This window comes from Peromyscus eremicus, chromosome 8b (assembly GCF_949786415.1).
Source record: "Peromyscus eremicus chromosome 8b, PerEre_H2_v1, whole genome shotgun sequence".
Taxonomy (NCBI): domain Eukaryota; kingdom Metazoa; phylum Chordata; class Mammalia; order Rodentia; family Cricetidae; genus Peromyscus; species Peromyscus eremicus.
This window is the reverse complement of record NC_081424.1, coordinates 38,029,562-38,055,513: the sequence shown is the minus strand read 5'-3', so window position 1 is coordinate 38,055,513 and position 25,952 is coordinate 38,029,562. Positions and strand designations below refer to the sequence as shown.

The 25,952-nt window shown below is 42.3% G+C and overlaps 1 protein-coding gene across 6 annotated transcripts in view; it reads left to right on the top strand.

The window, feature by feature from the left end:
* Reps1 (RALBP1 associated Eps domain containing 1) overlaps positions 1–25,952 on the top strand; it is a 76,830-nt gene that overhangs the window by 3,010 nt on the left and 47,868 nt on the right. Inside the window, exon 1 of one of the 6 annotated variants that reach the window (XM_059272710.1) lies at positions 22,058–22,117. The exons of the other annotated variants lie outside the window; for them this stretch is intronic. Within the exon in view, the coding sequence (XP_059128693.1) occupies positions 22,076–22,117 (42 nt within the window). The 5' untranslated portion in view covers positions 22,058–22,075. Of the gene's footprint in view, positions 1–22,057; positions 22,118–25,952 lie in introns of those variants that run through there. 6 annotated transcript variants of the gene reach the window in all.

Genomic DNA, 25,952 nt, shown 5'->3' with positions numbered 1-25,952 from the left:
ATGGGACCGTTCATGTGTAAAGACAAGGAAACCTGGGAGAGGTGCATTGTGTTCCGCACAAAGGAGATTTAGACAGGACACAATTCAGGTGGACTTTAAGTTGGGGCAGGGAGGGGAAAATGGGCTTCCAAGCAAGGGAAAGAATATAACCAAAGGCGGACCACAGTGGAGCCTTTTCAAGGACTAGTAGTAGGTAGTAGGATTTTACCTAAGCTAAAGTATGTTTGGAGATAAACAGTTAGAAAGAGGTCATATAACTAAGGACCGAAGGCAGGAGATTTCATACATATTTCAGGAGGCCGTGGAGAGGCACTGGATATGTTTGGCTCTGAATGGTAGTGATATTAGAGGGTAGTGAAGGAGGCGTCTGCAGAGACATCTGGTGTGGGTGCTGGGTAGTAGACATCCAAACCGGAGTGACGGCAGTAGAATGGAAAAATCAGGGTGAGGTAGATTTCTGCAGGGCAGCTGGGTAGGTATCCTTACTTTGCTATGCAAAGTGCCTTGTGGGATAATATTTAATTGAGTCCAGATTATCAAGGCTGGATGGGGAGCTTTGAACTAGGTGTGAAGGGTATTTGAAATAAATGATTATGAAAAGCAGTGCTCTAGGAGGCATTTGCCAGTGATACAGCAGAGAAAAGTGACTGAAGGCTGGTTATCTTTGGGGCTGATTTTGTATCAAATAGGAAATGGTGAGGAACTGGGCCAGGAGCACTCAAAGCGGGGTCAGGAGGCTGGTGATGTGGTTCCATGGGTAATGGCACTCGCTGCCAAACCTCATGACCTGCGTTTGATCCCTAGGACCCACATGGTGGAAGGGGAAAAAAACTGACTCCCATAAGTTGTCCTCTAACTTCCCAAGATGAGAAGTTATGGTATATGCCTCACACTCCCCATAAAATATTTTAAAGTAATAAAATGTTTAAAAACAACAAAACTAAAAAACCATGGAGTGAGAGGGGCCAGTATATGTGGGGGTGGTTTTTATTCTCTCAGGCTATTTGTCAGTGTCTGAAATGGGGGAGGGAATGGTTTGACTGACATGTAGTGGGTAGAGACTGGAGATACTATTTAATAGCCCAGAGCGCACGGGACAACCTGTGTAACAAGAATTACCCTGCTCAAAATGTCAGTATTGCGGAGATTTGAGACCTGACCTGGGCTCTGGTGGTGGGACAGGAAGTGAGGGTGGAGTTGTAGGTGTTCTGAAGGCAAACTTGGTAAGTATTATTATTAATCATTTGGCATAATTTGGATGGGAGAGAAGGTGGCAAGGATTCCTCACCTTTGGACATGACTCTAATTAGAAAAGGGGCAGGAGAAGGGCCTCGTGTCCTAAAGAGGAATGGTAAGGGACTGCTGTGATTGTCAGGCGTTTGGGGATAGTGCTAACCTTCAACAAGTAGAAACATTTTATTTATGATGTGTGTTGGTTCTGCTCACATGTTGGAGGCCTCTTCCTCACCTGTGTTGAGGGCAGCGAGCAGACCTTGATTGGTCCAGTGTTTTCAACATTTGTTAATAAAGTCACGAGAGGGCTGAGTCATCTGGAGAAATGAGGGTAGAGAATAATGAACAGAGGGCCTAGAGCGGAAGGAGGCAGGAGCTGGCATTTATTGAGTGCCCAGTGGGCTCCTTCTACCAGGCAAGTCATTTTCCCTGTGAAGTGGGTATCATTGTTTTAACTAGGGACTTGATAGGCAGAGAAGTTCAGTGACTTGTTTACAGATAGTCAGTGTCCTTCCCTTCCCTTGTCCCTTGCCACCTTGAAGCTGCGGCTGTGATTACAGGACCAGGTAGGGAATGCAGTGAAATCAGGCAGACTTCGATTGGTGTGGACTTCTTAATGCGGAGTAGGGGTTTCAGACTGCCTTTGAGTTGTATATATGACTCTTTCATAGTCAAGAGTTTAATGTATAATGATGTCTTAAAACAGTCACTTCAGAGAGAGGTGGATTCTTGTGGTTGCTTTCTGGGTACAGACAGACCCAGTTTTATATTATTACACTGTCAGACAGATTAAGGCATATCATTACATTTGTTAGTATTTGCTTCTTTTAAAAAATATTTATTTCTATGTACATGAGTGTTTTGTCAGCATGTATGTCTGCACCACGAGCATGCTTCATGCCCATAGCGGTGAGAAGAGGGTGTCAGATTCCATGGAACTCTGCTCAGAGACTGCTGTGAGCCGCCGTTGGGATGCTGGGAATTGATCCCAGGTCCTCTGGAAGAATGACCCGTGCTCTTAACCACCCAGTGATCTCCAGCACCCATGCTTTTGTTTCTTGAGACCGAGGCTCTCTATGTAGCTGAGGCTGGCCTGGAATAGCAGGAGTAAAACCTAGTTAGGGGTTAGGGCTTGTTGTTGAAGACTGTGTCAGCAGACCAAGAGGAGCTATTGGTTTGTGACATTTTGTCCCAGAGCAGGAATTGGAGATCTGACCTACAGGATTTAATCATCAGTTTTGCTGTCTGCTGAAGATTTTCAGTGTTACAGCTTTAAAATGAACTTTTCAAGAAGCGACTTATTTTTCAAAGAATAGGAAAAGTATATAACTTACCACATTAATTGGTAAGTTTTCTTAGCTTTCACTTTAAAAAAAAATTCTTTTCCTGAGAATTGTCAAAACTTACACAGACTTTGAATGCGTGATCGCTTGATAAAAGCTTCGAGTACTAACTGTCCTTTTATTGAAGTTTTCCAGCAGTGTGCCCTTTTAACGAAGCTGAAACGCTTTACATCAGTTGTGTTGAGCAATAGCTTGGTAGAATATTTGAATAAGATAATAAATGTAATGGGAGAAAAGCAGCAACAGTGAAATGTAAACCAGTTTTTCTCTTGTTAACGTGAGTTAGTTACAACATCTGTTCACTAGTGAAACGTCTGAATGCACTGGATATTAGAAACTTAATAAAACGTCAGTTTGTCACTCTTGAGTTGTGGGTTTTTTGTTTTTTTGTTTTTGTTTTTTTTTGTAATTTCTAAATCACTAAACTATTTGTAAAGAATAGAAACACACACTTGCATTAATTAGACATTTTTCTATGCACTGCTTAGGAAAGAAGTCATAGCTGGCATCTTTCTACAGCGTCATGCTTACTTTTGGAATTCATATCATGCTAAGTGGAGCCTTCCCTTCCTTGCCCGGATTTTTTGTGTTTTGGGAACTTAGTGCGAGCATTGTAACGATAGAAAAGGACACAAGGCCTTGGTATGCGGAGCACTGCACAGGCCTGCTTCAGCCAGTTTTGTGACCTTGGCTGTCACTTTACCCGGATCATCACACATGAAGTGGCTGGGTTGGGTTTTCTGGATTTCTGACTCAAACGACTGTCTTTGTGCACAGTGGCTCCTCTGTCCAGCTACATCCTTAAGAAAATGCTGCGTGGACTGCTCCACTGTCCCAACACTCAGTTGGTTTGTTTACATTCTGTGAGTGATGGAAAGAGGAAAACCTAAGCCTGGAGTGCTCTGTTGACTAATAAAAGAAGCAGCTGAGGTGAAGATTGTGTTGGTTCTTCAAGGTGTCTGACCAGTGGGAGTTTAAAAAGACATGAAGCCTGGCTTCTAGCCTTATCCTTTCTGATGTTTCATTTTCTGAAGCCTTTTCCCTGTGTGGGGGCTTGAATGAGAATGAACCCCTTAGGCTCCTGTGTTTGAATGCGTAATTCCTAATTGGTGGAACTGTTTGGGAAGGATTAGGAGGTGGGCATTTTTGGAGGGAGATGTATCACTGAAGATGAGCTTTGAGATTTCGAAAGACTCACCCTATTTCCAGCGTGCTCTCTCTGCCTCCTACTTGTAGATCAAGATGTGAGCTCTCAGCTGCTCCTGCTGCCAAGCCCCCTTGCTCTGCTGTCATGGACTCTAACCTGCTGTGGGATGGTCTTTCTGTATGCTGTGAATATGTGTTGCTATGGTTGGTAAATAAAGAAGCTGCTCTGGCCTATGGCGAGTCAGGTTATAGCCAGGCAGGAAATCCAAGAGAGAGAGACAGGAAGAAGAGAGGCAGAGACAGGAGAGACACAAGCCGGCTGCCCAAGGAGCAACAAGATGCCAGCAGACTGGTGACGCCACGGCCATGTAGCAAAACACAGATTAATAGAAATGGGTTGAGTTAGGTTATAAGAGCTAGCTAACAAGAAGCCTGACCCATAAGCCATACAGTTTGTAAATAATATAAGCCTCTGTGTGTTTACTTGGGACCAAGTGGCTGCAGGAGGTGGGTGAGAGAGATTCGTCCCAACCGTGGGGCTGGGCAGGACCAGGCAAACTTTCGGCTACACTAACCCTCTGAAACTGTTACCCCTATTAAATGCTTTCTTTTGTAAGTGGCTTTGGTCATGGTGCCTTACCACAGCAATGGAAATGTAACCAAGACACTGTGGTAGACATATCTTCCTTCAGTTCCTCCCTGTTTATCTCTACAGAAGAAATTTGTCTGATGGAAGCTAATTACCTACTGTATTCCATTTTTGTTGTGGTAGTGGCTTTGGGGGGTTTGTTTTTTGTTTTTTGTTTTTTGTTTTTGTTATTGTTGTTTTTTCTTTTCAAGACAAGGTTTCTCTGTGTAGCCCTGACTGTCATGGAACTCGTTCTGTAGACCAGGCTAGCCTCGAACTCAGAGATCCACCTGCCTCTGCCTCCCAAGTGCTGGGATTAAAAGTGTGCACTACCACACCTAGCCCATGTTTCTTTAAGATTGGTAAAGGACAAAGTCAGATTTTGTTAGTATGTGTTTTTCTTTTGAGTTGTTGAGTCCTTTGGGATTCTGGTGAACACACTGAACATCAGCTCAGAAAATGTAGTTATGCAACATTTTGCATTTAACTTGATGTTGCCCCCTGTTCCAGCCTAGGAAGACTCATGTTACCCTAGGGTAACCAAGTCTTATGGTGGAATAGATGGACTTGTGGAATGCTGAAGGGGCATCTTTCTCAAATCGGCTTTATATACTACTTCCTTGTGGTCACTATCTACCTCCAGGGAATATATGTAGTGGTGAAAGATGAGCTCGTGTCTCTGCCATTGTGCGTTGTGTCTGTGGTAGTGTTGAAAAGAACTGTGTGTATTACTGGAAGACCTTTGGTAAGAAGGCAGTGAGGCATAAAAGAGAGCGAAGACAACTCAGGAGGTATGGATAGACCGTGCTGGGGATGGGGGTGCGTGAGACAGCGTAGCATGAGAACTGTGAAGCGATAATGTGTGTAAGGTGAGAAGCTGGGGCATTAGTAGACGGAAGAGGAGAAAGGAAGGGACCACTTCCTGTGGGCAGCTGGGATCTTAGTAGGAATCTGTATTTTTGTATTTTTAAAGACCACTCATAACTGGGAAGGTGCGCAGGTTGGCCAGTGGATAGGAAATAGTTCATGTGGGAAACAGCAGTGGCTTAGATTAGAGAGAGGCAGCCAGCTAGAGAGGAGTGGACTTGAGACTGTTTAGTTAAAAGTAGGAAGCCACGATAATGAATATGGGGCTTGAGAGAGGAGAAAGCATAAGGCTGTAGTTGGGGTTGTCATTATGGGATGGTTGGGAGAGGAGTGGGTTCTAGGGGCGCTGTTTTGGTAAAGGAGTACTGATGAAATTAAAAATTCTCCTTTGTTCATTTTAAATGTGTGGAAGCCTGTGTGTCTCTTATGAACTTTTCATGGAAGATCTACAAATCTTAAGATATTTATCTCTGAGAGGAAGAGTTGAAGATTTCTACTTTGTTGGCAAATTGAAAAGTAATTAATGAAATTATTGAAGAAAAGACTATAAAGAAGAAAAAATGTCTAACAGTTGAGTCTGAAGGAGCAATGAGCATTTCTTAAGTTGGGAAGTAGAAGGCCTTAGGGTGGAGGCCAGAATGGTTGAAGGGAGATGGAGACTATGTAATACATACCATGCTGGGGATGCCAAAATGCATACCAAGTGTCCACGGAGGTGAGAGCCGACTGTGGAGATTTCATTTGCCTGAGAGGCTGAGAAATGTGAGCAGAAATGAAGCCGTTGGATTGACTTAGAAGCCTAGATGTCATTGGTCACTCTTACAGCCTTGTTTCACAGACTAGTTGCAATAGATGCCAGGTTTGAATGACCTAAGGAATAAACGGTAGCCAGAGGCCGAGAGATGGACAAAAGTAATTTGCCCATGCAAGTGAAGAGACCCAGGTCAGGGCCGCTGAATAGAAGGGGGAAGAATGAGACTGTAAAAGACACCTTTATGGAGGCCCAGTTTTCTTGTCAGGACTGCTGAGGAGAGAAGGAAGAATGCCCTCCAGAAGGCAGGAGTGGTCTGGATCCTGACCACACAGTCTTCTGGAAAGGGGACATTGCTTCAGTTTAAACACAGGGAGGCAAGTAGGGAGGTACTAGATTAGTGGAGAATGTTCCAGCCCAGTGGCTTCTGCTGTAATCTGAGGCAAGATTACCAGTGTAGTGACAGGAAGTCAGCATACAATAGTAGGAAACATTCGCAGTAGCATCCACAAGATCTGAAGTTTTAGGATTAGACTTAACAAATGAAGCACTCACATTTTTACACCGAACTATCGAATATTACACAGACTCTCAAGATTTAAATAAACAGGATATGTATCTAGGGCGGAAGGCTGAATTTTTTTTTAGCTTTCTCTTTTATTTATTCTTTGTGTCTTTCACATCATGCATCTCCATCCTATTCATTTTCCTGACCCTTTGTGTCCACTCTCTGCCCTTGCAACCTCCCCTCTAAGATAAAGTAAATAAAGTTTAAGAGAGGGAGGAAAAAGGAGAAAACTCAATCTCGTCATGGAGGCTGTGGTGTGACAGAGTGAGTCGTGCAGTTAAACCCTTTAATCCATTATCTTTACTTGCAGGTGTTCATTGCAAAGTCATTGGTCTGGTTTGAGGGCTCTGGTTTCTACTACACTATTGATGCTGGGCCCTCACTAGGACTCCTCAGTTATCCTGTTGTTGCCCTGGGTTCTAGAGGTCCTGCAGCTTTGGGTCTGCAGGACCGGCCCCTTCATGTGCTCCAGCAGATCATAGATGGGGTGGATTTTGAGGTGGGCCAACACATAACTTTGGTTCTGGGCCTGGGTAATTGCAGGGTTGGTCTGTCTGCCAGTCCCCCTTGTCCTCACCACCAGCGTGAGCTCTTCTGTATTGCCCTGGCTAGTTCACCCCAGAAGGCTGAATATTAATACTGAGACTTTAACAAAGTCCCTGAAGTTTCTTGTTAGCCAGTCCCAAAGACTTGGAAGAAAATATGGGAACAAAATTGGAGACTTGGCCCTTCTCATTCTAAACATTGACTGCACTGCTATGTTAATCAGGACAGAATGATTGGCCTAAGGTCAAACACAGAGATTAGTGATCAGAACTGAGAATTCAGAAATAACTCTTTACACTTATGGTTAGTTTATTTTGAGGAATGTGCCCAGATATTTCATTGGGAAAAGGCTATTCTCAGCAGATGGTTCTAAAACGGTGTACTTAGGGGAAAATGTACTTAAACATTTTTTATAAATCACATAATATACACAAATTATCTCAAAATAGATTATGTGCTTAATCATAAAATCTAAATCCATGAAACTTCTAGATGATTCCATAGAAGAAAAATCTCTGCAACCTTGGGTTAGCCTGAGTTCTTAGATGTGACACAGAGAACATATGAACCATGAAAGAAAAGAACTTCTAAATTGGATTTTATCTAAAAAATGTTAAATCTTAACATTTAATATTACAGAGAAAACTTAAGAAAGTATAAAGAATACAGATTTGGGAAAGATATTTGCATCTTGTAAACATGATAAAGGTCTTTCATCTAGAGTGAGTACATTATTAATAATTAGGGAACAACATATTAAGTCACTAGACATACTGTCACTAGAAAGGCTGTAGTTAAGTACTGCTAATGCTTAGTATTGGTTTTGTGGAGAAACAATACTCTCACGCTGCTCTTGGGAGTGTAAGTGGCATGTAGCTGTTTGGAAAATACTGGGCATTTCTTCAAGAGTTGAACATAAATTTATCTAGGAATAAGCAGCTCTACTCTTACGTGTATCTACCCAAGAGAAATGAGAAAATGTTCAAAGAATTCTTTGTTAGAACATTTACAATACACCATTCATGGGAGCAAACCTGAAAAACAGCTCAAGTGACCATCAATTAGTAATTGGCAAATAAAATACGGTACATCCCTAAAGTAAAGTAATATTCTGCCACCAGAAGGAACAAGTTTCTAATATGCTCTGCAGCACAGATAATATTAGAAACATACTAAGTGAGAGAAGCCAGACACAAAGGTGTACCTCTTGTATTGCATTATATGAAATATTTGAAAAAATGTCTGTGGAAAAGATCCATAATAATAGGCATTGGTGGTTCCCTAATGCCAGGGCAGAAGCAGCAGCCTGGAGGGAATTGTTCTGGATAAGGGAAATTCTAAACTGGGTAATGTGATGGTATACAATACTGTAAGTTTCCTTTAGACTCAGGAAGTTGTTTTATGCTGTAAAAATTGTGCTTCACAGCTCTAGTTTTTTTTATTATTATAAATTTGTCATTTTGGAAGAGTATGAAGGACTGTACTGTGTATATAATTTTGTCAAACTGCAGCATAATTTAATTAAACTGGCATTTGGTGAGGGACTTAGGTTTTGAAGCTAGACATTGTATGTAGCTTGTCACATGAAGAGTTATTAGAACTGACTGTGCTTGCTTGCTAACATAGCCTAGACTGACCCCCAGTATACTGTGTAGCTGAGGATCATTTTGAATTCCTGGTCCTCCTGCCTCCATCTTCCAAATGTTGGGATAACAGGCATGTGGCACACAGTGTTGAAGGACTTCTGGTTAGTATTTATTCATTGTGGTCTGTGTGTCAGGGACTGTTCTGTGTACTCTCTCTCTATAAATTTCCCCTCTAAACTCAAGTGATCCTCCTGTCTCAGCCTCTAGAGTCCCCAGGTTCGTGCATGTGCCATGATACCCAGTTAACTTACTCTGTGTACACACATCATTTGTTAGACTTAGAAGGGGCTGGAAAGGATGACTTAGAATGACTCTAGACCAGTTTGTCTTTGGACTTTGAGTGGTCTATTACTAACTTTTCTATTGCTGTAATAAAACATCATGACCGTGGTAACTTACATAGAAAGAGTTTATTTGGGGCTTAGGGTTCTGGAGGGTTAGAATCCACAATGGTAGGACAGAGGTAGCAGGAGGCTGGAGCAGCAGCTGAGAGCTCATATCTTGAACCACAAACAGGAAGTAGAGAGAGACTAACTCAAAATGGCATGAGTCTTTGGAAACCTCAAAGCCCATCCCCAGTGCCATACTTCCTCCAGCTAGGCCGTACCTGCTAATCATTCCCAAACAGCCACCAACTGGGGACCTGGTATCAAGTGTCTGAGACTTAGTTGGGGCATCTCATTCAAACCAGCACAAATCTTACTGCACGTATATATTCTTAATTGGGATATCGTAATTTTTATGGGATATTACAGAAATGTAATGCTCCAGAATTCTGAGCTTGAAATAGTCATGTCTGACAAATTATAATCTTAATGTAATAGTAGTCTCTACTATTTGGGGACTGAGAAATCAGTCTGTCACTATTACGACTCTTTGTAGACAGCTGGCTTCTGATGTTATTTAGACGGACTGATTTGACATCTCCATTTAATTCTCCTTGAGTTTTCATAAGCAGTCAGCTCTGGGGTCCAGGCATCACAATTATTATACTCCTATAGTAAGTGACTGTTACTTCTTTTTGCCTATGAGTTAAGCAAAAAGTAGATGTGGATGTAGAAATATTAGTAGCCTTGAAAGGGAAATTATTGCCTAGAAACTAAGAGTGTAGGTGAGGTTTTTATGTTGAATTTGTAACTTGGGGGTCACAGGCTTGATGTTTTGAGTGCATATTGCTGTGTTACATTATTAGTAGTTGATCTAGGGTGAGTTTCTTCTAGAGTATACATTATATCCCAGAGAAAAACATTTAAACACCTTTGTAACTTTCCATTTCAGCAAGCATTGAGTTTAGTCAAAATAGCATAGACTTTGGAATGTGACAGCCTCAGATTTGAATCTCTGCTCGGTGCTTATTAACTTCTCACCCTGATCTGATAACTTAACCTGCTGAGGCTATTTCCTGTTAATCCCAGTTCAGAAGGATTGGTACTGAATGCTAGCGGAAATGTGCGTAAGCTGTGAGCATGGGGCCTGGTTCTTAGAATGTGATCGGAGAAGTTTTGTTTGCTCTGCTCTGTAAAAAAACTTGGAATCTGCAGGATTTTGGCCTTAATAATAGAAAAAATGGTTCATTGTTCCTCAAACTGGCATCACACCTTTTGTTGCTTGTGTTTTGTGTGAACATAGTGCTGCTCCTTCTCTTGGGTCCTGCCAGTAATCCTTTTATTTTCCCTCCTTACTGTGCACTTAGGTTGAGGGTTTGTTTTTCCAAAAGTGTACCCGGATAAAGACCAAAGACCAATAAAGGATGATTCTGAGGGGGTGAGCCCTCTGAGCAGGCAGGACAGTGATGCTGCTACCAACTGAGGTGACGTGGAGGAGCTGTGCTTGTTTGTTTGGGGTTTTTTGTTTGTTTGTAGATATGCTGAATTTTAGACATAGAGAGTGACATAGACATGCCATGTAGGCAGCAAGGTTAGGTGGACATTTGAAAGCATGGCAGTAGTAGTTGGGTGACTTAGAATGTGCAAGGTGGGCAGTAGTTCCTGAGGAATGCAGACTTATGTTAGAGATGTCTATTAGGCCTCAAACTCAGGACAAAAGACTAACCAAGGTGTCCAGGTCCACTTTGATATGTTAATGGACACCTCTGTTAGCCTTTGACCTGGGTTAGAGACCTAACAATGTCCTTCTGTGTTTGATCATTAGTGCAGGTAGAGTGTTAGTGTATCTGCTGAGGCATAATAGGTGCTCAATAATACTTGTTGAATTAATGAATGGTGCAATTATAAGATTTTTTTTTTCCTGAATGGTCTTATGTTATAGCATGAAGCTCTGTGTGTACCAGGCTGGCTTTGAACTTGTGGTGATCATCATAGCTGTCTCCCAAGTGCTGGGGTTAGGGTGATAATATGGAGAATAGGAATTCTATAGTCTTCTCTGGAGAGGTAGAGCAGCAATAAGGGTAATTTGAGCAATTTGTCCACAGACTTTCAGGCTCTATCAGTACTTGAGGATCACCAGAAGCATACATTTTCTTAGAAACCAAATGGGGCTAGCAGGATCTGGTGACTGGCTCTAAGGGTTAGATGGGTGCTGTGTCATGAGAACACAAAACTACAGAAGTATGTTGATGCCAGATGACGGGCCTGGCTACTCTAGCTTCAAGGAGCATTCTTCAGCTGAATGCAGCTACTGTGTGTTCAAGGGCTTAGGGGTCACTTACAAATAGCTAAAATATATGACAAATGCTTATTTTCTCACTTCCTATGTTTGCCATCAACCACGCATTTCTAATACTCATCTGGATCCCCAAATTAAAATTTTTGACATTTACAAAGTGTACTGATGGTGTCATTGGTAATTGGTAGCACCTTCCTATGTGCTGTTGGGAGTCCTGTGAGAATCTAAGTTATACAGGCCCTTTCTGCCTTGGCTTGTCTGGACATGTCTTGGGAACACTTACAGATAAATCTTAAAATAGTTCCTTTTGCTATGTTTATTTAGATCCCACTTATTATTGTCAGTAACTTGCTAAATAAATTAATATTTTACTAAATAAAGGGACATTTTTAAACGAAGGCACTTTAACATTGGAATAGACTTTTGAAGACCATAATTTTATCAGCGGAAGCAAAGTTTATCAAATCTGCTCAGTAAGTATAAAGTATATACTTCTAAAAACCTTTATTGTTTTGTGTGTATGTGAGTTTGGCTATGCATTATGCCAAGGGCATATAGAGGTTAGAGAATAACCGTTGGGAGTGCTTCTTGCCTTCCAGCAAGTTGAGGTAGGCTATCTTTTGTTTCTGCAGCTGTGCTGTGGTACTTGGGGTTGGTTGGGAGCTGCTGCTGCCCTGAGCCATCTCACTGGTCACAACCCCCACCCCTGACCTTCAAATGCTAAACATACCTTCTACCATTGAGCTATACACAAGCTATACACGTAGCACTAACCTTCCGACCTTTAATTTTTTTTCCTTTACATTTGTGTGTGTGTGTGTGTGTGTGTGTGTGTGTGTGTGTGTGCAAGCAAGACAAGTGTTTGTATATACATATGTGTAGAGGGTGTGTTTGTTTAGATACCACTTATTATTGTCAATAATTTGCTAAATAAATTAATATTTTACTAAATAAAGGGACATTTTAAAACAAAGGCACTTTAACATTGGAATAGACTTTTGAAGACCATAATTTTATCAGTGGAAAAATTATGCGTGTGTGTGCCAGCAGGACAACTGTTTGTATATGCATATGTGTAGAGGGTATGTGTGTTTGTGTGTGTGTGTGTGTGTGTGTGTGTGTGTGTGCAAGCAGGACAAGTGTTTGTATATGCATATGTGTAGAGGGTGTGTGTGTATGTGTGTGTGTGTAAGCAGGACAAGTGTTTGTATATGCATATATGTAGAGGGTATGTGTGTTTGTGTGTGTGTGTGTGTGTGTGCAAGCAGGACAAGTGTTTGTATATGCATATTGTAGAGGGTATGTGTGTTTGTGTGTGTGTGTGTGTGTGTGCAAGCAGGACAAGTGTTTGTATATGCATATGTGTAGAGGGTGTGTGTGTATGTGTGTGTGTGTAAGCAGGACAAGTGTTTGGATATGCATATGTGTGGAGGTTAGAGAAAATCTTGTGGTAGTCTGTTTCCTTCAACTATGTGGGTCCTGTAGATCGAGCTCAGACTCAGACTATCAGGTTTGAAGGCAAATACCTTTACCTGCTGAGCCATCTTGCTGGCCTCTGAAGTTTTTGAGGGTCTGCTTAGCTTCACAGAGGTCTGAAACTTGGCAGAGCTTTCTGTAACATGATTTTTATATTTTTAATATATAGATGCCAGTTTATGCCATAAGTATGAATAAAGTCAGCCAGAATGCATTTATTAGTGAGAGAAAGTAGAGGAGAAGGGGCCTGAGGCAGCTAGCTTGCTGTCTGAGGCATCTGAAGGAACCAGGAGAAACTAGAACTCAGTATCAGTGCCTTAGAGGTAGAAGAATGAGTCAGTTTGTATATTGCTCCTTTAAAAATGTTTTCTAATTTGAATTTGGACTGGTTCCTATTGGCACTTTTTTTTTTTTAACATTTTGTCATTATTTACTATACTCTTGAGGCCTTAGAATACATTCTTTTAATGATAAATTCTTTTAAGATATTATAAACCAACTCACGTTTTCTATAGTCATTTAATTTCCTTTCCCTATAAGTATTTATCTGTAACAATCAAGGTACAAAGAGTGCTGTATTATATGAAGTTAGATATTCAAGATAACAACTTAATACTTATATAAAATACATGTTTATGTTGATTTGTTTGCTTATTTTATGCCGTCTACTACTTGAACTTTTCAGTGATCCTCTCAGCTAGAGAAGTCTCCTTTACTTATCTACCAGCGTCCTTTATGTTTGCAGTTGGACACTTTCAGTATCTTCGTTCCTTAGCAGTGTATTGTTAGGTCCTAGCTAATCTCTACCACCTTACAAATTCCAATGACAGTGAATGATTGCCTCTTGAACTGTCTGGAACCTCTGAGAGTAGATTGTTTAGTTCTTTCAACTAGGCCCAATATACTTACTCTAGAAACGTAAGATGCCTTGAGTCAGGCGTTGTGAACATACTGAATACATTACAGCAAGGTATTGTTACCTCAAGATTGTTCTTGTGGTTTTCTTTTGTTTGTTTTTGGTATCATGGCTAGGCTGGAGATGTAGTTCAGTGATAGACTGATGTTCAGAGCCCCGAGTTCATCTCTAGCAGGAGCTAGGGGCAGAGAGAAAGAGATGTCATGGACCACTAAAATGATTAAGCTTACATGAGTATTTCTGGGTAGATGTGTAGTATAGATCAGGAATAGGTTAGTGGCTTTTCATTTAATTACTTCGGTTAGCACGAGATCAAAACTCCCATACATGGTGAGAGCAGTCTTTGAAGTGGTACCGTGGAAGTGCACTAGGTCAGGCTCGGTGAGCACACAAACTCGGGGCTAAGCATGCTACTTCCAGCCTGTTCGCCCACTTAAAATGTGTCTGACAGCTCACCCCCACATGTGCAGCTCAGTCCTGGTGTGTCTCCTCACATGGACTTGGTGTTCCACCTCAGCAAGTCTGTGATCTGTTTCTCACGTAGCTTGTTCTTTATCAGTTGCTTTTCATCAGGCTGCTCTCCTCATCTATAACACCCTCTTTCCACGTCCAGGGTGTTCCTCATCCTTGTTATGAATTGTCTTCTCTTTGGTAAGCTTTGGAGATCCTTCGCTCCCTCCTACGCATGATGTTTTGTGTATTTGTGTCTTAGTTAGGGTTTCTATTGCTTTGATGAAGCACCATGATCAAATTTAGGGAGGAAAGGGTTTATTTTTGCTCATAGTTCCATGTAACAGTTCATCTTCAAAAGTAGTGAGGGCAGGAACTCAAGCAGCACTGGAACCTGGAGGCAGGAGCTGATGTAGAGGCCATGGGCGGGGTGGGGCAGGGTGGGGTGGGGTGGAGCGTGGGCCTGGGGGTGCTGCTGCTTACTGGCTTGTTCACTTGACTTGCGCAGCCTACTTTCTTATGTAGTCCTGGACCATCAGCCCAGGGATGGCACCACGGAATAGGCTGGGCCCTCCCCCACCAGTCACTAATTAGGAAAATGCCCTACAGGCTTGCCTGCAGCGGATCTTCTGTAGGTACTTTCTTAGCTCAGGCTCCCTCCTCTCAGATGGCCCTAGCTTGTGGCAGGTTGACATCAAAGTAGCCAGTGCAGTTTGGTACCGTTTGGAGTCTGTCTATTGCTTGCTGCATCTCCAGTGGACTCAGCTAATGATGGTGGAAGCTTGCTGGTTGTGGATAAAATGCAGACTTCTTTCTTGCCTGCCTTCCTTCCTTCCTTCCTTCCTTCCTTTCTTCCTTCCTTCCTTCCTTCCTTCCTTCCTTCCTTCCTTCCTCACCCCTCCTTCCTCCCTTCCTCCTGCTTTAGCCTTTTAAATGCTAGGATTACAGACTCGCACACATCTAAAATTCAGATTTCGTTTCTTTCATGAGCTCATGTTAGCAGAAATGCATGGTAGATGTTTAGAAAACACAGAGAACTTTTAGGGCTAGTCAGTTGCTTAGGCCTGCTTGCAGTCCACTCATAGACGTGACTAGGATGACGGAGTAAGGCAGGCCTCTTCAAGCAGGGAAGTAGAAAGTGTGGGTGGTGAAGTTGCACTTGGCTGGCCTGCTGCCTAGCCCTGTGGGTGCTTCTTCCCCACCCCAATCAACATTCTGGGCATGAGGAGAGAGAGGCAGCGGGAACAGGAACAAATGGCCTGAATCTGAGCCCTGACTTTGCTGATGCGATGCCAGTTCACCAGTTCCTCCTCCTCCCTTTGAGGACTTCCTTTGAAGTGTAACAGTGGACTGAGAAACTTGAAGGAAAACACCACTAGGAACTTACTGCAATCATAAGAATTAGCTGTGGCGGGATCTGGGCATCTCACTGCTGCAGCGTGTCCGTTTGTTCGTCAAACACAATATAAAGCACACCGTGGAGAGTTTCTGAGATCCTGGGTGCTAGCAGAGCCTCAAATGAACTTAGGGCTGAGCCTTTGCACACAGTGTCACCGCATGAGAGCACAGGCCATTGCAACCTGGGTCGTGTCAGAGTCGTTCTCTAAATCTGCAGGACCAGAAGCTGAAGCTGTTGCTAAGGCTTTGCATAGAAGAGCCTGCCTCCAGAGAGTTAGAGGTGGCCGAAGGAAGGGGGTTTATGGTTAGGGTTTCTGTTGACTGCCCACGGCTTTGAACCGCCAGGGCAGACATCTTTTACTTCCTTGATCCCATTTCCCACTAAGGTTAATTCTGGAGGGAATCCAAACCTCGTGTTTCTCCCTTGGACCTAACAAATGGTGAAGCCGTGTTGTCATTGTCCCCAGTGGTGGTGCGTGGTTGTTATTTTCCGTAGTGTCCCTTTTGCTTCCGATGCAGTTCTCTTGATTTTGTACATCGTTTGTTCTCAGTCTCTTCTCTTTTACTGTTAAACAACAAATGACTGCCGTTTCTCCTTGCCCACCGTGCACCCTGTCTCTTCTCCATAAGCACGAGTCTGACCTCTGTATTCACTTCCTTTTCTTTTAGAAGATGTATTATTGTTATTTTACCGTGTGTCTGTACCTCTGTGGGTATGTCATGGTGGGCGAAGATGCCTGCAAAGGCCGGAGATGTTGAGTTCCTGCATCTGGAGTTACAGAGAGTTGTGAGCTGCTGGAGGTGGGTGCTGAGAACTGAACTCAGGTCCAGGTCCTCTCAAGAGCAGTGCATGCGTTTAATTGTTGAACATTGAGCTATCCAGTGTAGCCAGAATGTTTCTGTCCCGCCCGGCCCCGTAGTCCCACAGACACTTATAAAATAATCACTCAGAGGCTTGTATTGATTACAAACTATATGGCCTATGGCTTCAGCTTCTTGCTAGCTAGCTCTTTTATCTTAAATTAACCCATTCCTATTAATCTGTATGTTGCCATGTGGCCTTGGTGTTACCAATCTGCTGGTATCTTATTGCTCCTTTGGGGGTGGCTGGCATCTCTCTCTGTCTCTCTGTCTCTCTGTCTCTCTCTCTCTCTGTCTCTCTGTCTCTGTCTCTGTCTCTCTCTCTCTCTCTCTCTCTCTCTCAACTCCACCCTTTCTCCTCTCTGTATCTCTGCTTGGATTTCCCGCCTGGCTGTCAGCTTTCTTGCCATAGGCCAAAACAGCTTTATTTATTATCCAATGGAAGCCACACATACTCACAGCATATAGAAAGACATCCCATAGCACTTCCCCCTTTCTGTCTAATCAAAAAGGAAAGTTTTAACTTTAACATAGTAAAATTATATATAAGAAAACAGTTATCGAGCAAGAATTACAGTTATAATATCTAGTCTATTTATATTTGGCAAAATTAAAGAAAATATTCTATCATCTATCCTGTTTTTGTGAGTCTAAAGTTTTATATCTAATATACCTTTTATCGTGACTAAGGAAGGTCCACGGGGAATGTTAAATAGCCCCACCCTGTGCCACTGTTTTGTGCAGAAACTGTTGGAAGTAATTCGTGCACAATTTCTACAATCTATAATTTACCATTATATGGATGATATCTTATTAGCTGATCCTAAATCAGATACTTTACAAAGCATATTTGAAGAAGTAAAGAAAGTTTTGCCTCGCTAGGGATTACAAATTATTACACACACACCCTCAAAAAAAATACAAAGAGGAGATTCTGTTAATTACTTAGGATATAAGATAGATGTAAAAAAAATTAGACCCCAAAAGGTACAACTCAGAAGAGATCGATTGCAGACTCTTAATGATTTTAAAAAATTGTTAGGAAGCATTTCCAATTTACACACTATCATTGGAATACCTAAAGATGGACTAGTAAATTTAACCAATACCCTTAAAGGGAACAAGGACTTAAATAGTCCAAGAGAATTATCAGCTGAAGCTGAGAAGAAATTGGCTCTAGTAGAAAAGAAAATATGAGAGGTACATGTGGATCGTGTGAATCCAGAACTTAACTGCATTTTGGTCATATTACCCTTCAGACACTCCCCCACGTTAGGTGCCAGGTAAAGTGAGAAATCCACCACGGAGTCTGCTTAAAGGGCAAAGGGGTTTATTAAGAAAGGAAAACTCACAAGACGGAACAGAGGGATTTTCAGGGTCCTGAAAAGGTGAGGCAAGGTCCCACGCTGTTCTTCCACCTGAGACTGTCCCAGCCTCCAAGTCCCAAGAGGGAGCGAAGGGTATCCCTGAGCCACGCCCCAGGGGCAGGTACTTCAGTGTCAGAGGTAGGTGGACAGTTAACCTTCTGCATGTCTGGGGCAGTGTTTCAAGGTCATAGACAGAACATACTCTTGTTTGTTTGTTTTTTGAGACAAGGCTTCTCTGTATAGCCCTGGCTGTTTGCCCATCCTGGAACTCTGTAGACCAGTCTGGCCTTCATCAAACTGAGAGATCATTCTGCCTCTGCTTCCCAAGTGCTGGAATTAAAGGCACGTGCCACCATACCTGGCTTAAAGATATTCGTTTTGTTTTGTTTTGTTTTGTTTTGTTTTTCGAGACAAGCTTTCACTGTGTAGTTTTGGTGCCTGTTCTGGATCTCGCTCTGTAGATCAGGCTGGCCTCGAACTCACAGAGATCTGCCTGGCTCTGCCTTCCGAGTGCTGGGATTAAAGGCGTGTGCCACCACCGCCTGACTCGAATAGAAAATTTCTTAACAAAAAAATAAAAAGAAATCATTCAGAGACACACCAGAAAGGTATTTTATTGTTTAAGTTATGCAAGATATTCTTAAAGTTCACTTTTATCCTACTTCACCAAAACAGAGACCTTTCCTTAGGTCTTCATTTGTCTTACCACCTGCCTTGCAGTTGACACTGAATGACAACTTGGTGGATAGTATGCCTTTCATCCTGGTGCTAAAGGACTCTGTTTAGTGTCCTCATTGTCTCTTTTTCAGAGGTAGCTTTGATTTCTTCCTTCTGTTCTGACTACAAGGTCCTTGAGAACCCTTTGAAGGGTCTCAGCTCATCACTGCTTTCTTGCCATTGGTATCCCAGTTCTGACCACCTCACTGTCACTGCTGCAGAGGCCTCCTGAGTCTCAAGGGACTCTTCTGTAATGCTGAAGAGTGAGCGAGTAGGTTAGAAGTTACAGACCGCCCGAGAAATGGACCTGGCAGTTAGCACTCTCCCTGGCTTGCTCTAGTTTCCTGCCTTGCCTCCACTGCAGCCCTTAACCTGGTCTGTTGGCATTCTCCATTCGGATTGCTTTCGGTGTTTCAGCTCACCAAAACCTGACCTTTTTTGAAGGTCCAGATCAGATTGCTTTAAAAACGGTGGTTTGTTTGTTTGTTTGTTTGTTTGTTTTTCCCCAATGTTGTATACCTCTATTTAGTTCTTAAAATAGCAAGTACTTACTGTGGGGCAGATGTTGAGCTAACTGACATAGCTGTAACTTTAAATTTAGAAGTAGGTATTTCCACTTTTCTCCTGAGAGGCCACGTGTTCAACATGAACTGGGATCGAATCCAGCTCCCCTGGTGGTAGTAGTTACACTCGGAACTGTAGACTCTGTGATGCATAAAATTACAGCCCTGTGTCGTGGCATATCTTGAGGCTTGTGTATTGTTTGCAGTAGGTAAGACATTCTTTGAACTTTTTGTCTGACCCCCCATACCCAGTATACTTTGACTATTTATGTGAGTTCTAAAGAGACGATTCTGTTGACGACGTGTTCCTGTGGTGCTGCTGACTGTAATACCTGGGTTATCTCTGTGTTAGGGCAGTCTCTAAGATGTCGGGAGTACAGTGCTTTAGACCTGGCTGTGTACTGGAGCCCCAGGGAGGCAGCGGAGCCAGCTTGGGTTTTGTTTCCCAAGTGTGGGATCTGTACCCAGAGAGATCAGAAAGCTTTGCTTCTGTTTGTTTCTCACATCGCAGTATGAGAGGACTGTCAGCTTGGTGTTAGCAAGCATGCACCTTTCAGATGCTGCTCACCGTAATGAAGACCAGGAGAGTAGTCTTGATATGGCACCGGTAGCAGACAGTGGCATTGGCTGAAGTTAAATGTCGGCTTTGTTTCATTGACTTTATTGTTTTTACTTAATGTTCATTTCCATTGAGACGTGTATTGAGACACCAAGTTCCTTTCTTGACTTGAAGAGCATAGATGTTAAATCATGGCAGAACTGTGGAAGGAGACTTCGGTGGGAAACCCTGGCGTGCGCTGCAGTCCTGTGCTTTGGAGCCATGCAGAAAAGACTGCATGCCTTTGCTGATCTCCACTCTGGAATTAAACCAGCGCTTTCTCTGTATTGTTCTGATTTTTCAAATCATTTTAAGGATTGCCTTACTAAGCGCTGGCACTCCCCTCAGTAAATGACAGAATGTTTTCACCATCACACCATCCTGTTTTGTTATTTGTTCCTTTTTCATGCATCTGGATAAACTATTTTGCTAGGATTTTAAGGTTGCAGTTTAATCTAGGACTCATTAAACAAGCATCGAAGTGCTTTCTTCTGAGCATCAGCTCTCTCTTCTCTATGCTTGGAATAATACGGCACCTGCCTCAGAGGATTGTGGGAGGTAAATGGTGTTGAGGACTACCTCTAGTGCCTGGTGCTTGGACTAGCACTATACAGGCATTTACTATTACTGTTATTACTCCCCTAGAGGGAAGATAAGAGTTGGGGGGACTCTGGAGGCTTTGCTTGTTTCTTCTTATCATCGTGAGTTGAGCGCTTGTATATGTGCATGCAACAGAAACTAAGTAATAGTTCAGCATAGTCATACTGTAACTGCCACATCAGTTATACAAGAACAGTAAGAGTAAGATCATTAATAAAACTACTCTGCGTTACCCTTAGCCTAAAATTATAGCAGTGACATTATACAAACTCCAAAGAAGAACACTAACTAACCCCTATCCGTTAAGGAGACTGAGGTTGAATCCACCCTGAAGCTATGAGTACTGTAGCACTTTCTAATTGAGTGAAATACCAAGAACAGTTGTATACACACACGCACACACGCATGCATACACACATGCACACACACATGCATGCACTTAGTAATTCTTTAAGGATCATGGATTCATATTAGTTGTATCATTATACTTCTTACCATTTGTTTTCAATTTTTTATCTATTTTTAAGGACAAATGGTGTATTTTATTCTGTGAGTTAATTATATTTCTAATGGGTAAGTTATGAAATAAGGGTGCTAAGCCAAGCTATTCATTGCCAGTCCCCCCAGTATAACAAAATTGATCTTCCTCAGTATGGTGGAAGATTGATCCTAGTACAAAATAAAAAGTTAGAAAATGGGAAATTTTTCGATAAAATATTCAATGCAAAAAACAATAAGGCAGTTGGAAAATACAGGTATTTACACTTGAGTTTCACAAAAGGTGTTGTTCCTTTGGTGCCCCATGTTCAAATCACTTAATTATTTTCATGTAAATCCTCACAGTGAATTTAGCTTCTTCATTCCATTTGCATCTGACTCTTAGGCAGAAGCAGTAAGATGAAATGTTTTCAGAGGGTGGTTTTTGATGTAATCATAGATTTTGTGTAAAATTTGCATACAGAAAGGATTTCTTCTAGATCAGATCTTAGTCATGCAGCCGATGGACTTCCATCTGAGTTCTGCTCCTGTATATCCATGAACAAGTTACAGAGCCTTAGTTGTTCTCCAGAGAACATACTGCCTAGAGAGTGGCTGAGATGTTGGATAGTCAGTGTGTCACGGAGCCTGAAACAGAACACGTCCTATAACATGGTTAATGGCGGTTATTCTTAGATCACCCTCTCGTTTTGGTCGTCATCCATATCCTAATGGACGTAGCCTGTACCTGCAGGTTGTTAGTATGTTACCCAACACTAGTTGAGTACCTTCTCCTCGCAGGCAAGTACGTTTTCCAAGTCTGTGTTTGCTGCTGACGTGCCACTGGGGCCGGCTGCTGATTGACCTGGGTCTGCTTGTTTACTTGCTAGTGCTGTTCTCTTCTGTGTGCTGGTGAAAATTAGTGGGCTCAGCTTCTCCCCCAAAGGAATAGTAGTGACGTGTGCCGTGAACACCGTGCACACTTGAGTTCCACCCCTTACGCTGGCTGGTCTCCTTAAGTTCTCCGTGCTTCTGTATTCTCCCTGTGAAATAGCCACAAAAGTCCTTGTCTTGGTGGGCTGTTACCAAGATTAAATGAGCTAGAAAGTGTTGACGTGTTTCACTCTAAACTATTATTTTTAAAGATTTTGGTAAAGAAATTTTGTGGTTCTTTGTAGGTAGGCTTCCATGTAAATCAGGTTTGAAAACTAAGAAGTCTTCCTGAAAAATACTGCTTTTTAACTAAAACATTAGTAATTTTGGCTTTTTGTGTTGCAGTATGCACTGTTGGTTCAGTGGATGATCTGTCTTTGGAGGTTTGGAAGGGCAGATGTAGATCTGGTATGTGTAGACAGCCTTGGCTTATATCTCTTGTCCCCTGGTATAATTGAATGCGGTGACCCCTTTTTCACTCTTATAAATGTGCAAGTTTGGATACAAATTCTCTGATCACCCTAAGTATAGGTTACTACTGGATTTGTTTTACTGTACTGTTTTCATAAACCATAGCTGTAGCAGGAATTCTATTTGATCTTAATGATAAAAACCGGGAGTCAGATGTCGGGGTAAATACTGAAAGATCAGAGAAGTAAAGGAGCCAGCCAAAGTCACCTCTTACCTACACGACTTATCAGACGAACAGGGGCTGAGCTCCTGTCCCCGTCCCCCTCCTGTCTTCTGTCTCCCCACCGCCCCGCCTTATATTCCTCTCTCCAGCCACATTACTTCCTGTTTCCTCCTCTCTGGTGCTGGGATTAAAGGTGTGTGCCTCCCAGGTACTGGGATCAAAGGCATGAGATCCCAAGTGCTGGGATTAAAGGTGTGTGCCACCACTGCCTGACCTATATGGTTAACTAGTGGCTAGCTCCACACTCTGATCTCCAGGCAAGCTTTATTTGTTAAAGCCCAAACAAAATATCACCATGTATAGCATAGGTAAATACTGTTTCAAGCTCAAGTTTTAAGGGTTTATAGTATTTTCCCATTTTTTTTTTGTGATTTTTTGTTTTTCCCCTCCTGTTAGCATGTTTTTTACTTAAAAGTTTTTAAGGCTTCATGGTGGGGACTGAGAGGCTGCTTCCTAATGTAGATAATACCAAAAATTATTTTAATTTGGAATATGAGACTTGGATTGAACTGCTATAAACTTGAAAGGTAATCTCAATTTTTCACATTATAGTCCTTATGTCTGAGACTGTCCCAAGTGTTTATTTGTTTAGATAACTTTGAGAATGTGATATAAACTATAAAAAATCAACTACTTATTGGTCTGTATGCACTACTCTTAGCAGGGTGGACTGCTCATGAGTGCTTATTGACTAAAGCAAGTAGAATTTATAGATAAAAAAAGTCAGGTACCGCTAAAGGGAGTCATCATCATTAATATCTACGCTGTCCGTGAACTTCAATGTTTTTTGTTGTTGTTGTTGTTGTTTTGGTTTTTTGGTTTTTCGAGACAGGGTTTCTCTGTGTAGCTTTGCGCCTTTCCTGGATCTCGCTCTATAGACCAGGCTGGCCTCGAACTCACAAAGATCCACCTGCCTCTGCCTCCTGAGTGCTGGGATTAAAGGCATGCGCCACCACCGCCCTGCTTGAACTTTTATGTTTAATAGGTTGTCTTAGTCCTAGTTCCCGTTGACTGACTCATCCACACATTCTTTATGGTTCCTTTCCTTAATGGGGCGAATAAACGTGCCTTCCAAGTAGTGGGCTGCTTCGAGGTTCCATAGCAGTATTGCAGTGCTGAGTTCTTCTGGTGAGTTTCTATGATTAACACTATAGGGAATAAAGAATATAATGTATTTGAGCACTCTCAGATGAAAAGTTACTGATGACACCGTGGTTTTTAATATAATTGAATTTTTAAAATAATAATTACATTGTTTACTCTGTCCTTCTACTTCCACCAACCCCTCCCAAGCCTCCCCATCCTCACCCCCTCTAATTTCATTAATTAAACACTTGTGGCTTCTGTTGGCATTGAGAGATAAATGCCATCTCATTTCTACACAGTTGCTTTTATAAAAAGTCACCACTCCCTTGGTACTTCTAGTGTTGTTCATCTCAATTGTTTCCTTATTTTCAAGTTGACAAGTGAATATATATTTGTTATGTCTATGTCATTTCATAACGTCTATGTATTGATAATGGCTGGATTGATCTAGTTAATATATGTATGTACTTATAGTTGTGTATGTTTTCTCATTTGTGTATTTTAACTGTCCGACATATAGCAAGAAATGCCTGATGTGTTCCTATCAAGCTTTAGTAATTTTCCCGACAAATTTTACACATTTTTTTTCTTAGTTTTTAGGTGGTCTATAAAATAATAGGTATCCTCTATCAACATCACAATGTATGGGCTGTTTGTTTTTCCTAAGGATATCCTTAGGGATGCATGGAGAACTTATCCTTGATGAAGGAGGGGTGTGGTTGAAAAGTAAAATGAAGTTGTAGAGAAGGGTTTTTGAGAGAAGGATGGAGAGCAAGAAAGTATGCAGGAGAACGTCTACTTCTGTTCATACATGTGAAGAGACACTCACAGCAGGAGAAATGACAGAAGCAGTGTAGTCTTGACCTGAGGTTGGGATCACAGATTACTTGAACTGTGTTAGTAAAGCAATAAGTCAATTAGGGGTGGATAAGAGATGTAGTAAAAGAGAGATGAGCTGTTCGCTCTAGTGCAGCGGACAAGTATTTTACAAGGGTTGCTGCAGGCGTGTTTGCTAGACTAGATTTCAGGAGACATTGGCGATGAAGTTGGTCACCAGGATAGTGAAAGTTGCTTAGGAGTGCAAGCATGATCAAGAGGCCAGTACATGATGTGGGCTCTGTGTCTATTTGCTGGACTGTGCTAAGTTTAAAGGGTTTTTTTGTTTGTTTGTTTGGTTGGTTGGTTTTTTAAACACAGTTCTTTGATTCTTTGGGAATTTCTCATCATGCACCCCAATCTCACTCATTTCCCAGTCCCTCCATGTCTGCCCCTCACCCTTGTAGCATCCCCCAAAATAAAATTTAAGAAATATTAATTAAAAACAAAGTAAAAATCCCGCTTCACTCCTGCTCCTTTCCTGCCTCTTCAGCACCTCTTCATTTGTCTCAGTGGCCCTGGGAGCTGCGGTGTGTCACCCAGTATTTACCCTTTTCTCCACTCAGCTTTACTTGCAGATGTTCACTGTAGTTGGTCTGGTTCAAGGCCTCTGGCTGAAGGTTTTGTTTTTGTTTTTGTTTTTGTTTTTTTAATTCTAGCTTTAGTTATGTGTATGGATGTCTGAGTGTATGCCATATGTGTGTAGGCAGGCGTCTGCTCCCATGGAGCTGGGGTTAGAGGTGCTTGGGAGCCACCTGATAGAGGTACTAGGAGCTAAACTCCGGTCCTCTGAGAGAGGAGCCAGTGTTCTTAACTTCTGATCTGTCTCTGGGGCCTGTGCTAGTTAAAATGGATTAATATTAGGGGTGGGTGTGTCTTAAAAGCTAAGCATGCTGATACAGTAGGAAAAGGAAGGCACTTGAGAATGAGTGGGGGTTGGTGTGTTCCCCTTTCCACTTCACCCTTCGTTCCTTTTCCCTTGACTTGTTCCCTCTGCAGAAATGTCCTGCAGTGCTGGAGATCATACATGGAAGTGTCACAGCCGGGCATGGTGGAGCACGCTTTAGTAGCAGCATACAGGAGGCAGAGACAGGCAGGGTTCTGTGAGTGTGAAGCCAGCCTCTGTCCAACTGTAGCAAAAAGAAAAATGCTCACAGATTACTTGGTATCCAAACCATTTTATACAGAGCAAACAATGCTTGTTTTCATAAATTGCATAACTTTTTGGTTTTTCTAGGCAGGGTTTCTCTGTGTAGTTTTAGTGCCTGTCCTGGAACTCACTCTGTAGTCCAGGCTGGCCTCGAACTCACAGAGATCCACCTGCCTCTGCCTCTCACTCAAGTGCTGGTATTAAAGGTGTGTGCCACCATGCCTGACAAATTGCTTAACTTTTAATGAATTTGACATGTAATATGGGTGTGGGCCACAGAGAGCGGCTCCGTTCAACACGTATAACCATGTGCATAGAAAGTGCCAGAGCTTGCCTTGCATTCCAGTGGGACTGCCACAGTGTCTGCACCAGAGGAGTAGACTGAGGAAGACCAGCGGGAAGTAAGGAGGGGGAGGGTGGGGAGTTCATATAATTGT